General features: G+C 45.8%; 1 protein-coding gene across 5 annotated transcripts in view; it reads right to left on the reverse strand.

Moving 5' to 3' along the window:
* The window catches only part of TBC1D1 (TBC1 domain family member 1), a 231,156-nt gene that overhangs the window by 40,859 nt on the left and 176,362 nt on the right, over window positions 1-13,935 (reverse strand). For all 5 annotated transcript variants that reach the window (XM_045993559.1, XM_045993568.1, XM_045993576.1 and 2 more), the window contains 2 exons: window positions 7,303-7,488; window positions 284-445 (listed from right to left, as the gene is read on the reverse strand). In XM_045993559.1, the coding sequence (XP_045849515.1) occupies window positions 284-445; window positions 7,303-7,488 (348 nt within the window). The remainder of the gene's footprint in view (window positions 1-283; window positions 446-7,302; window positions 7,489-13,935) is intronic.

Raw genomic sequence — 13,935 nt, forward strand, 5'->3', positions numbered from 1 at the left:
GTATGTCATCATTACCCAGGTTGTAGGCAACCAAGCCCTGTTTTCCTATTTTCTTCCTGTTATCTGGGCTTCTGGGCATTTTAATTCATTAAGAGGAATCCTAAAGGTGATACAACTTACATCAGTTAAGATATCTGGAAACAGATTAGGGAAAGATATGGTAACTAGGAGAGAAACGGCCACCAAAATTGGACTTGAACATTTTTTTTTTTTAAATTCCATACTTCTCCCCAGTCATCAGTGCGAGGTGAGGACGGCTGGACAGATTGCCCACGAAGCTTACCTTGCCCAACAGCCGAATGCATTTTCTCCATGTCGAACTTAATTTTTGATCTTCCTGGAGTGCTAAGCATCTTTTCCCACACTGTGGTTACTTCTTTAAGACAAGGAGTGATTTCTTCATAATCGAGCTTTAGGCGCTTGTTCAGCAGGTCATTTTCCGAGGCTAGAAGAAATCATTTAGGAACACATGTTAGAGAGAACGCCATGGCTGCCTACTCACATGTCCCCGCTGAGATGCTGAGTGGTTACAGTGAGCTAGCTTACTTCCCATTTTCCTTACCTTGGAAAACACTAAATGCACGTAGGAGGTATCCTTGACCTCTCTTGCCTTTTCATTGGCTCTACTCCCGAAATATGCCCCCTACCTGACCAGTTCTAGCAATCTCCACAGCTGCCCTATTAAACCACAAATACCTCAAGGACAGGAGCTGTGTGTGAAAATCCCTTGTGTCTGGCATGGTTAGAGACCAACAAAATTTATTCATCTGAGCCAGGAGAGACACCCCCCACCCCAAGGAAAGTTCCTCCTTGTTTAGAGCCAAACCTTCTTAGGTAGCTTCTACTTAGTCATGTTTCTGCTTCCTGCAGCTCAACAGAAGAAATCTGCCCTTTTCATAGGACATCACCCCAAATACACGAGGGTAGTTATTCTTTCCGACCAAACTTATTCAGCCTAAACTGCATTAAGTGTTGTACCTGAATTACCAAAATGGGGAGCAGGGAGGGGAGGGGAATCAATAGAGGAAAAGTTTAACTTGACAATTCTCAGGATTAGATCGGACAACTTCACTGCCATCCAAATCCACTCTATCCTATTTCAACACAGGGGTAACGTCAGCCCCCAAATCCACTCCGCCTCATGTCTCGGATCCCGACTACGACTTCCTTAGGACAACAGATAGGAGGCATAGCTAAGTATAAGCCAATACCTAGGCCTCTGCAGAACTGATCAACTACTGCCTTTTAAAATATAATAAGCAAAGACTAAGTCCTCCTACTCTATATTTAGCAACATTTTATCCTAATGACTCTGAGGCAGGGTTCTGGGTGAGGAAACCGAGGCAGGAGGCTGAGTAGCGCCTCCACGGTCCTCAGCAGGATGGGGAGGGGCCTACCGCCCTGCCCTTGCCCTTCTCCACTGCCCCGCAGAGCTTGCTGTTATTATACAGTTTTTCTGGGACGAGGCATGTATCTATCAGAGGCCTTAAATGTTTGACAGAATCCAGTGGAGGTTTCTGGGCCTAGAGTTTTCCAAGTGAAAGACTGTCAACACGAATGTGATCTCTTTAACAGATACAGGGCCACTCAGATCTTTCTCTTCTCATTCCAGTTTTGGCAAATTACACCTTTCACGAAGTTTGTGCATTCCGTCTAAGCTGTTCAGTTTCCTGTCATAAAGTCATTCTTAGTCCTAGAGATGCTGACAAGTCAATGCTAACATCTCATGCATCTGCCCTCCCTACCCCCCTGAAAGTACGTGTATGCTCCCCACCCCAGCCCCACGTCATTCAGGAGAGGAGACTGAGCAGACTCCGAGTCTGCCCAGGGCCACAGAAATAGCAGGTTCTGGAGGCAGGACCTACCCGAAGACCCCTGGCTTACCCACTAGACTTCTGAACCCCAGTGCCTATTATTTTTAAGATGGGAATTATGCTACCGTACTGAGTTGCTCTGATGAGGATTAAAGGAGATGAGAAAGACTAAACACCCACAAAATGTCTACCAATCAAGAAGTGCTCACGAATTATCAAAAATATAAAGGCAAATAAGGAAAAGCATAAAACACTGCTTTGCAAATTTAGTGCTATAACACGAAATAACATATTTTCCTTTTCCACATTAGAAATTGAGCAAAGGTTGGTTCCATTAATCTGGTTAATACTCCCCTAACGGTAAGACCTTATTCCTCGGATGCGCAGATTATGTACCTAACGGACCCAATTACCGCCTTCAAGTATAAATGCATCAAAAGATGTGCTGAAAAGGGCTGCAGAGCTCCCTGGTCCAGCCTCTCATTTCATGGACACGGACACTGAAGCTCGAAGCGAGCACAGGGCTTGACCAAAGTTATTCACCAGCTGGTGGGTCGTCAAGTGCTTCTGGGCCCGGGGCTGCCTCACCTGCGAGTTTCCATCTACTACTTTAATCTTTTCCTTACTTCGAATAATACTTTTTTTTTAAGGTCCCACTAAACAACCCCTGGGACAAATCGGGTTCAGGACCAGCTTTGCCGGGGACAGTGACTGCAGGTAGCACTGGGCTCTCAGTGCCAACGGACATTTCTCCAGCTGTGAGCCTGTCGGGGTGCATGGAAGAGCCCAGCAAGCAATGTGCGGAACCCACTCTGAGGTCAACAGAGCCATACTATCCAGCTGGAAGATTCGGTTGAAAAGGCTTAATCCACATATTTCACTGTTGGCCCGGGCACTGTCCTGCTGTTTGAGTATCCCAACGCTGCTGCTGAAGATCCGCAGCCCCCAAAATGCCTTATCAAGCAAGCCAGTTGGTGCATGCTTGTGACAAACGTCAAGGCTCCCAGCCAAGGCCTTTAAATACAAGACCAAGCTGTTCAAAATATTAAGTAAGGGTCTACAAACCCATGATTTTGCATTTCTGGGGCTAGAGCAACCAGGACGACATGAGATCAAACGGAACTTTGCAAAAGAGAGTCCTTGAAACATATATCACCATTTGCCATGGACGTAGGAGTGAACGTGGACTTTGGACTGATTTACGCCCATTACACAGGGTGGACTGTAGCTGCCCACCCCCAATCCTGCACCATTAACACTGCCTTCACAGATAAAATGTTGTTCCAACTGCCACCATCTCTTAAAAACTTAGTCAGGAAAGGCTAAGAGGCTGGAAGCATCAGTGATTAAATGACCTCCAAACCTGTAGAGATTTTGGAAAAATCAGATTCAATCTTTATTTTTTTTTTTTAAATATTCTTTTTTTTTTTTTTTTTAAGATTTTATTTATTTATTTGACAGAGAGAGATCACAAGTAGGCAGAGAGGCAGGCAGAGAGAGAGGAGGAAGCAGGCTCCCTGCGGAGCAGAGAGCCGCATGCGGGGCTCGATCCCAGGACCCTGAGATCATGACCCGAGCCGAAGGCAGCGGCCCAATCCACTGAGCCACCCAGGCGCCCCTATTTTTTTTTTTTTTTTTTTTTTATAGCCAACATATTGCACTTGCTCAACCAGGGGGGAAAAAAAAACCTTTAAAAAATACCTTCAGTTATAATTCATTTAAATTCAAAATTCAATGTGTTCTCATACCATTATGCAGATACAGTGTCTTTAATACGAACTTTAATATGAAGCATGAAATTCTGAATTCATGAAGTCAGTTCCACGAGCAATCGTGTGCTGTCCCCAGACCACGGCTGTATGGAACCACACTCTGTCCTGCATGAGGCTGCCCGTGTCTTCACGTATAACGGGGAGAATGGGGTTGCAGAAGAGTACGGCTGAGACTGCTGGCCTGTGAGGCAGGCGATGCCTTTTAGTCCCAGCACCACGAAAAGTTAGCCGTTTAACTCAGGGGAAATCAGAATTCAGCTTCCAACTGCCTACAATGGAGTGAAGTGGCTTTAGATCATTTGATTTGGTTCTTTCTCAGATGCAGTGGTTCTGGAATAGTAACAAATACTTAATCCACATATTCAAAAGCCAGGAAATAGGCTTAGCCATAGACGAACCCCAGCATACCTGTTCTTCTTCTTTCTTTCCCAAACAGCAAGCAATTCAGCTTTAACATCTGATCAATTTCAACCACTCTCAGCTACCATTTAACTTTCCTTTAAGGGGTTGCTGGGGGGAGGGGGGATTGGGAGAGGGGGAGGGGGCTATGGACATTGGGGAGGGTATGTGCTATCGTGAGTGCTGTGAAGTGTGTAAACCTGGCGATTCACAGACCTGTACCCCTGGGGATAAAAATACATTATATGTTTATATAAAAAAAAAAATTGGAGGGGGAGGCGAACCATAAGAGACTATGGACTCTGAAAAACAACCTGAGGGTTTTGAAGGGTCAGGGGTGGGAGGTTGGGGGAACAGGTGGTGGGTAATAGGGAGGGCACGTTTTGCATATAGCACTGGGTGTTGTGCAAAAACAATGAATACTGTTATGCTGAAAAAATAAATAAATTAAACTAGGAAAAAAAAAAAAAAGCAACTAGGAGTGGCACCTGGATGGTGCAGCCGGTTAAAAGGGTGACTCCCGGCTTCTGCACAGTTTGAGATCTCAGGGCAGTGAGACTGAGCCCCTCTGTGCTCAGTACAGAGCTTCCTTGAGATTCTCCCTCTTCCTGCCCCTCCTACTTGTGCATGCGTGCCCTCTCTCTAAAAGAAATAAATAAATCGGGTGTCTGGGTGGCTCAGTCAGTTAAGCGTCTGCCTTCGGCTCAGGTCATGATCCCGGAGTTTCAGGATCGAGTCCCGCATCGGGCTCCCAGCTCCACGGGGAGTCTGCTTCTCCCTCTGACCTTCTCCTTGCTCATGCTCTAACTGCCTCTCTCTCAAATAAAAAAAATCTTAAAGAAAAACAAAAACAAAAAGAATTTATCTATGTGTGAGAGAGAGAGAGGGAGACTGCACACACGTGGGTGAGCATAGGGAAGGGGGGCGGAGAGAGAGATAGTTCCAAGCCAACTCCACGCCACGTGTGGAGACAGACTCAGGCTCGATCCCACAACCCCAAGATCAATCATCTGAGCCAAAACCAAGTCAGATGCTCAACTGACTGAGCCACCCAGGTGCCTCTTGTTTCTGTATTTAATGCAAAAGTTCTGCCCCCATTCCACCCCAACAAAGCTTACCAAATATTTTTTAGGCAAGTCGTGGTCAGGCTTTTACTGATGACTAAGCTCTCGGCAATACAGGTATGGTACCGCCCTGAAACCAGGCTTTCTAAATTACATTAAAGAAGCTTATTATGCTTTCACCACAAAGGTAAACATATGTTGAACTTTACAGAGCTGGGAAGGGAAATTAATTCAAACAGCAAGAACGAAAGACCAGCCAGGACTGGCCACTGCCAGATGAAATGAGGATGCCGTGGGACGGTGCTGGCACGGGCTCGTGCACGCCATGTCACACCTGGGAAAGGTGGTCCAGGTAACCTGACGAAACTTCGCCGTTCCTTCTTGTCTAGCCTTCCTACACACAGCTTTACAAAAGCTCTGCTTCCGTGGCACACTGATCTTGTCACGTCAGTGGCAGTCACGACGTCTCCCGACATCCCAGGAAGCCAGCCAGCACCATTCCCATCTTACAGCTATGGCCTGATTTTCCACAGCTGTCATTTTCAAGAAGACTTGAAAGTATTATCAGGGTAAGTATTAGGATTTATGACCTACGTGATGAACATAACTGCCTCTCCGCTTTTCAGCAAAAATCCCAACCAATAGACACACGAATATGAGGGCCGTGCTCCAGAGAGGTCACTTAGCTCATGGCACACTCTATGACGTCATCACAGTCAAATCTCTTCTTGACATCGGCTTTTATGTATTTTTTAAAGATTGATTTAGACATCCGCTTTTAGAATGGGCTTCAAGAACACACCAGAAAATGGCAGGAAAACAGAGCTGGAAGAAAACCACACTCAGTGCGTAAAATCCCCTCGCTGCGGCACCCCTTCCACGGCATGGTCCGGGGACGACCTGTCTGCCCCGAACCCTGGGCGGGGGGAGTCCACACTATCCGTGTCCATCAGAAGCCCATTCTAGCCACCAAGCTACTTTCTTATTATGGGCACCCAGGTGGCTCAGTTGGTTAAATGTCTGCCTTTGGCTCAGGTCATGATCCCAGGGTCTTGGGATCAAGTCCCACATCAGGCTCCCTACCCACCAGGAGTCTGCTTCTCTCTCTCCCTCTGCCACTCCCCTGGCTTGTGCTCTCCTGCTATCAAATAAATAAACTCTTTAAAAAATAAACAGAAGAAACCAAAAAGGTCTTATTACTTTGTATGTGACTTCTTGTTTTTGGTCAAAGATGACACATTTTTTGGACTATGAACTTCATTCGTCAGATTTGGTGTCTTAATAACCTTCCTCTGTAGCGATCTCAAGACAAAAGATGACGATCTGCAGTCAAGAAGTAAGTTCAAGGACATGTACTCTGTTTGCACAACTGCCCTGGGCCAGGGCAGCATGACTCGATTGCCTGCACGGCCTCCCTCTGAACGAGGACACCTGACTTCCTGATCAAATGCACATTATTTCCTATGCAGCCAGCGCTCTATACTCCAAGACCCATGTTCTTTCCATTAGACTGCCCATTTGGCTTCTAAGCTGCTATGAAAATAATGTTTTTTGGTCCGAGCAACAGTAAAGAAACAGGAAGTGAACAAAATCTAAACTTGCAAAGTTCATGTCTTATTTTGATACTGATATAACCCCTGGCAAGAACTTGGCTGGTCTGAGTCTCAGTTTCCTCTTCAGGCTAATACCTGCCTTCTGGAGCTGTCAGTAGCATTAAACGTGTCTGTCTGTATAAAACCTTGGTATCAACTTGGGTAGAACTCAGCTAATGCTAAAGTTTAGTCCTCTTCAGATCCCCTGCAACCCACTAAAAGTGCACATAGAGCAAGGTTAGGTACTTAAATGACTTGTATGGGATTAGTTCATACCTACCAGCCAAGCACAGACCATGGCTGAGGGCAAAGTAGAGAGAGAGAGAGAGAGAGAGAGAGAGAGAGAGAGAGAGAGAGAAAACAAAACAAAAAACACTCTTTAGAGGGTTGAAGCTTATATCCTGAAGTTCTAGATGTTATGCTAAAAATGACCATATAGGAATAATTTAATAGAGTTGGTGAGACTATCATGAACTCTCCAGAAAGTAAAGGGCATTAACTCAACTTTGAAAAAGTGTATTTCATATATATACATATGGATGTATGCATGCTAGAATATTCTGCTTTTCTTTTTAAAGACAGCATACTGTGTCATATGTGATTCACCTCAGAGCCAAGATAAACGATCAGGCCTGATCATTCCAAAAAATGGCAAACCAACCTTGCAGCTTCTGATTTTCCTTCTCCATTCTGAGAAGCAGTATCTGCTGTAAAATAGCCTTTTGCCATAACTCCCGAAGCTCTCGAGAGGTCCTTTTCTTTTCCTCTGGGACGGGGCAGAAGGGTCCATCTTCGCAAACTGGTTCTAAAGGAGATCGTGGTGGAAGCTCTCCCAGTTCGGAATAATCTGGGGATGGAAAGGGACATTTCAGAACGGTCATTTTTTTTCCCAATATAAATTTAAACAGAACATCAAGTCAGAAAATTTCTGTTATTATGAAATGATATCACCAGACTTAAAATTCAGGTTTTAATATGCACTGAAATAAGTTAGGTCTGAGCCACAACCATCAAATTAGACAGCAAGTAGCAAGCGAAAGTTGGAGGACCTGAGATAATGTTCAAAGATGCCTACTTTTAAAGGTGTAATATTCCTATTTTCTTCTGAGTTAATGTATTATTGGCGATAGCAAACATTTAGAGAGTGTTCACTCTGTACCAGATTGTTCTGAAGGCTTTATGGATACTACTTTATTTAACACTCAACTGCCCTAAGATGTAGCTACCATTACTATTCAGTTTTTAAAAAAGCAAACCAAAGCACATTTGACACCTGCCAAATGTCACACAGCTCAAAGTGCAGAACCAGGATCAGGCATCCAAGCTGGCTGGCTTCCATGTGCATTCTTAAGCACCATGTTCTAAGATTAGGTATTCTGGAAGAAGATTAACACGTATTTAATAGCCAATAATAGCCAATAATAACAGTGACCATTAATGGGTCCTGTACCAAGTGCTGGGCACCATGCCAGGTGTTTTATATAGACAGACTCATTTAATCCTGATGACAACTCCAGAAGGCAGGGATTCGCCTGAAGAGAAAACTGAGGCTCAGAGAAGCAAAGGAAGCTGCCCAGGGGCAGAGAGTGAATAAGCATGTGTTCTCGGATCCCAAAATATATCTGCCTGACCTGGAAGTTCATGCTTTCAGCTCGATATCCCTATAATTCAAATGTTTCCTATGTCATCAAGTTTCAAATTTCTATTTATTGGCTGAAACCTCTTTACATTTCATGAATTTGTAACTTTCTCAAGTGCAGACCCCATGCGGCTGGGACACCGTGCTGTTCCAACTCACAAAGACCTTACAGACAAGCAGAAAGAACATCCCACCTGCTTACTCTGAGACTAGCTACAAACGGCAGAAGTTTTTATGTGGAACATGACTCAGCCATCAGGAAGGATGAATGCCCACCATTTGCACTGACATGGATGGAACTGGAGGAGACTATGCAGAGTGAAATAAGAAGAGAAAGACAATTATCACATGGTTTCACTCATGTGTGGAACATAAGGAATGGCGCAGAGGACCACAGAGGAAGGGAGGGAAAACTGAATGGGAAGAAATCAGAGAGAGAGACAAACCCCGAGAGACTCTGGACTTCAGGAAACAAACTGAGAGTTACAGAGAGGAAGAGGGTGAAGGGATGGGGTAACGGGGTGATGGGCATTAAGGAGAGCATGTGTGGTGATGACCGCTGGGTGTTATACACAGCTATATGTTGGCTAATTGAACATAATAAAAAAAGGTTCTATATGAGTGGGCCCCATGTAAGGCAATGTATTCTTGGGAACTTCCCTCTAAACTGAACCTATACAAAATCACGGTACTGAACATTCTGTGGAAAGCCCTTCACAGACAACCCGGATCTCACAACCACCCAGATCACAACATACACTCTCTTCCAGTGTACAGTTCCAACAAAATCCCACACTACAATTAATATCCAAAAGAGTTTCAGCATTGACTGCTCATTATCTAAAGGTGGGTTTGATTTCCTGTTATGAATTTATGAAACCAACACAAGCCACAAAATGTTTCATTTCCTAAAGTGACTTGTCCATCTTAACTCTATTAAAATTACTGGGTGAAAAAAACTTACGATAAGTATTAAGAATGCTTTGTCATCTCTGTAACAATTTAAATGCTTAACATCATGTTTCTACCTACATCTATTTCATTATGATCCTTTAAACGAATGAACAAATAAAAATTCTTCTTTTGGAGGTAGTTTATGCATGTTATAGGAGAACACTCATATGTAATGGTCAGTATACAAGCAGGAATCCCAATTGTCTGCATTGGATGATCTCAATCTTAAAATTATTATAAGAAGCAGGACCATTCAGTGACCAAAAGGTCAGGCTCTGGAGCCAGGCTGTCTAGGTTTTAATTAAGACTCTGCAATTTTTTTTTAAAGATTTTATTTATTTATATGACAGAGAGAGATCACAAGTAGGCAGACAGGCAGGCAGAGAGAGAGGAGGAAGCAGGCTCCCTGCCGAGCAGAGAGCCTGATGCGGGGCTTGATCCCAGGACCCTGGAATCATGACCTGAGCTGAAGGCAGAGGCTTTAACCCACTGAGCCACCCAGGTGCCCCAAGACTCTGCATTTTTTGACTTTGTGACCTTCAGCAAGTTGCTTAACCCCTTTATGCCTCAGTTTCCCAATCTGCCAAGCAGGAATAACAGCACCTCCATCACAGAAGTGTTACAGGGATTGGGGCACCTGGGTGGCTCAGGAGGTTAAGTGTTGACTCTTAATTTCAGCTCAGGTCATGATCTTGGGGTCAAGAAATCTGTGCTCTGTGTACAGTTTGCCTGTCTCTCTCTGGCCCCTTGCTTGCATGCTGTCTCCCTCTCTCTCTAAAATAAATAAAATCTTTTTTCTTTTTTAAAGAAGCGTTACAGGGATTGAGTTAAGACATATCCTAGAAACTAAATGAAACAGGGTCGAACACACAGTAAGAACACAGTGAATACTCGCTTCTTATTGTTTGCTATTACATAGCCCTTAATAGCAAAGGAAAAAATACTGGAAGGAAACACATCAAAATTTAGCCACTCCGTGGTAAGCTCTAAAAAGACAAGACAGGCCGCTTGTCAGGGAGGGTCTGCCGGGCCCCCAGCAGGTGCTGAGCGGACAGTGCCGAAGGAGAGACACAGATGGGGGCTAGGTTTGCATGTGCTGGCTGCTCTTCTTTGTACTTCCTAAATTCGTGACAATAAATGTAATTTTTAGAACCAACTCTAGAAAGGTAATGCAAATCTGTTCCTGATTTAAAACGAAGATTGCAAAATGTTCTGCAAAACACTTAGAAGACAAACGAATCCCCCCAAACTTGTGCACTTAGCATGAGTTGGTCCCGACAGAGCCAAAGTGGATCCTTTTTCCAGGAGGCGTTTTAGTCCGTATTCTTCTTCAGTCTTACTCTGCAGCCTGGAGTCCTCCCTCTTGGCTGTTGAAACTCTGCTGGAGGCTGTGGTGGCGATTCAAGCTCTGCTTCACCTCATCGGAAGGAGTCACACTCCCACCGGGTGGCAAGGGTCTCATTTCCCAAGAGTGATGGCGGGGAGACGGCATCGCCATAGGCAGGTGCCATGGGGCAGCCGCGAGCAGTGCCACGCTTTCACGGACATGCAGGAAGTCAGCCAGGGACCCGCCCCAGTGACAGCACCCCGCTCTTCAGCACTGCCCTTCTCCTCTGCTGCATCTGGAAAATTCCTACGACGTTACTTTCAAATCCTGCAACATCGTGAACAGAGCAGGGAAGACCCAGGCCGGGCTGATCAACGGGTCTGGGAGTTGAGGCTGCTTGGTCCCAGATCCACGGCTCTCTGCTGGTTGTCCTGCTGGCGAAAGCCAGAGTCTAAGGAAGCAGAAGATCTGCAAGGCTATAGGCATCGTTTGGTGACAGTGATATACGCTGTCTCCCTAAAGTTGGTTCGCTAATGTTCTCGGCTTCTGGCTACTTTTTACTGTTGATCGCAGCTCCGTCTGTGAAGCATTCACTCTGAGTCCTTGACACCAATAAGCTTGTCTGATTCTCACGACCACTTCATGAAACAGGTGACCCTGCCATCCTCATTTTACAGCCCAAATAATTAAGGAGCAGTGAGGTTTTGTCACCTGGTCAAGGTCAGAGCCATCACGTGTAGACACGCAAGCATCATGCAGATGTAGCATCTTGCTACAACCCGATTTTGATTCAGGTCGTCTTTTGGGGCTGGGGCTGGGAGTCTGCATTTCTAGCCAGCTCCCTGGCGAGGCTGCCACTGCTGGTTCTCAGAGCACATTCGGGGGCTCTACACTGCAGCTCCCCTCTTCATTCACTCACGTGGTGCTCTGTGCCCCATAGCGTGTCAGCTCATTTCCTTTCCTTGCTGCCATGGAGCACAGGGCAGGCACTCTTGGTGTCGGTTGCCTGAGTCCGAGGCATTCACATGTGGCCAGAGCTTGTCCTGACCTTGGCCGGGGTGCCAAGGCCAAGCGCAGAACATGAAGGAAGACTGCAAGTATTAGCGTTAATTTCACCTCTCGGTACACGAGATAAAAGCTAATCCACTGTAAAGGTCACCAAATAACCCTAACAGTTGACAGCAGTGTTTTCTCAACTTCTCAGCACTTCTGACATTTTGGGCTGGCTAATTCTTCGTCATAGGGACTGTTTTGTGCATTATAGAGCATTTAGCAGGATCCCTGGGCACTACCCACCAGAGGACAGTAGCATCCGCCCACCCCAGTAGTGGGCATCCAAAACGCGCTGACATTGCTAAGCATCTAAGGGAGAAGGGACAGGACACAATCACCCAGAAGAACCCCACACAGAATTAAAAACTCATCACTATTCCTCTCCTAAACCCTAGGAAGTGGTAAAAATATATCCCCTTCACCCAAGTTCATTTTAGGTGCTATCAATTACCAATGTTCCAGTTTGTAATTAACAACTTTTAAGTATATCATCCTTTGTTCCTATTAAGGGTAGCCTAGGTACAAAGTAGTTTAGTAACTTACAAAAGGCTGATAGTTAAATATTGGTTTGTTCTAGATCTGGCCTGACTAAATGAACCCGAGTGGACTGTTTTCTGATCAGGGCAAAATGACCCAGGCTAGGGCTGAGGGCATAGCTTTCTACCAGTCCTCTTTCATGGGCACATGCTTGGGGGTACAGAGTGCTTGGGGTATAGTCTTGTGAGACATATACTGTCTCACACGGGGATGAGGGCTGTGGCCGGGTGAGGATGATATGAAGATGCTGGTCAACAGTCCGCTGAGACCCTTATTCTAATAACAAATATGTGCATTATTTTAACTTGGAACACTCCGGAGCCATTTACACCCGTAGTTACCAAGTCCCTTATATGCACCTGCAATGTGACATGCGAGGTGGCCTAAGTGAGGCTCCTTTGACGTTTCTAACATTCTTCAGAACAACACTGGGGATCTGGCTTCCTTCCCTGACTTACGCTCTTGCTGAGGCTGCTGGACAGAGGCTGATGGGGAAGAGCACAGTAGGCGCCAGGCTAGAGACCCTCCACCCCCAGGCCGGCTTGGCGGTCCCCCTGTGTAAACCTCTGTAAGCACGTACACCTTTCGGGTTCCCATCCCTCGGTGCAAAGTCTGAGAAATGATACTCCCCGCTGACTGCCCCAACTATGGAGCACACAGGCACTGACAGACAGACAGACTTCTACATCTGCAGGGCCCCGAAACCAAAGGGCTGCAATGACACACTAGCCTGGGATTAGACTGTCCTATTCAGACATGCCCGGTGACAGGATGGAGCACACTGAGATCATGGAGTCTTTCAGAAACAGAGGGTTCTGAGAACTTTAAGACCAGCTGCTTTAAACCAGGCAACGGCCTCCCCTGAAATCCTTGCTGTGACATTCCCAACAGGGACGTATGACGTAGGTTGGTGTGTCAATACTTTAGCAGCTAAACTGTTCTCCTGAAACCGTGCTGCTCCAGCCTTCCCTCCCCGTCTCGGCACACAGGTGTGCGGGAAGCGCAGGACTCCGCACCGTCGGCGTGAGCGGGGCCGACGCTGTGACTGGGTGGAGGCAAAGGAACACGGGGCACACAGCCTCCCAGCTGTCCCGCACAGACCGACTGTGGAATACGGGGCCACTGGCTGGTACTGTCACAAGACACTGCTAGCAGGTTTGAACTGTTCTCCTCCTTGTAGACACAGGACAGTAAGCCACACACTAAATGCCCTGTAACAAAGGGGAGCTCCAGGAGGAACGTGAAGGCCCCGCTTCTCCCAACATTCTGGGCTTTTCTGTTATCCCACAGCAGAGCATTTTAGAACTCTCTCCATCTCAAAAATCCTGATCTCTTGCCAAAAGAAAAAGAAATGCTTAAGATTCCAGTTTATTCTGAAACCTCTGTGTTAGCAACATGAGTAGATTTTGGAAATGAGAACTAAAACTGAACAACAGGCCTCTGGAGAAAAGTTAACAACAACAGGCATTAACATCTACAGCATCTGTTGTTACCAACAACTAAAGACAATTTCTTTAAAAACCAGAGTAAAATAATGGTGCAGACTCAGGAAAGGAACAGGCAGTCCTCCGTGAACACCGTCAGACTGTTTACAAAGCACAAACAACTTTACCTCTCCTACAACAGGAGGCTGGTGTGGGAGAGCAGGGACTTCTGCCCCTGGTCAGCCCCATGCTGGGGAAACAGTAGACACACAGAACAGTCTCTGAACAAAAGGATTCATTTGCCCAAGACTGCCCTACATCCTGCCATGTCTTCTTTGGAAAATAACAACAGTAATAATA

Source organism: Meles meles, chromosome 2 (genome assembly GCF_922984935.1).
Source record: "Meles meles chromosome 2, mMelMel3.1 paternal haplotype, whole genome shotgun sequence".
Taxonomy (NCBI): domain Eukaryota; kingdom Metazoa; phylum Chordata; class Mammalia; order Carnivora; family Mustelidae; genus Meles; species Meles meles.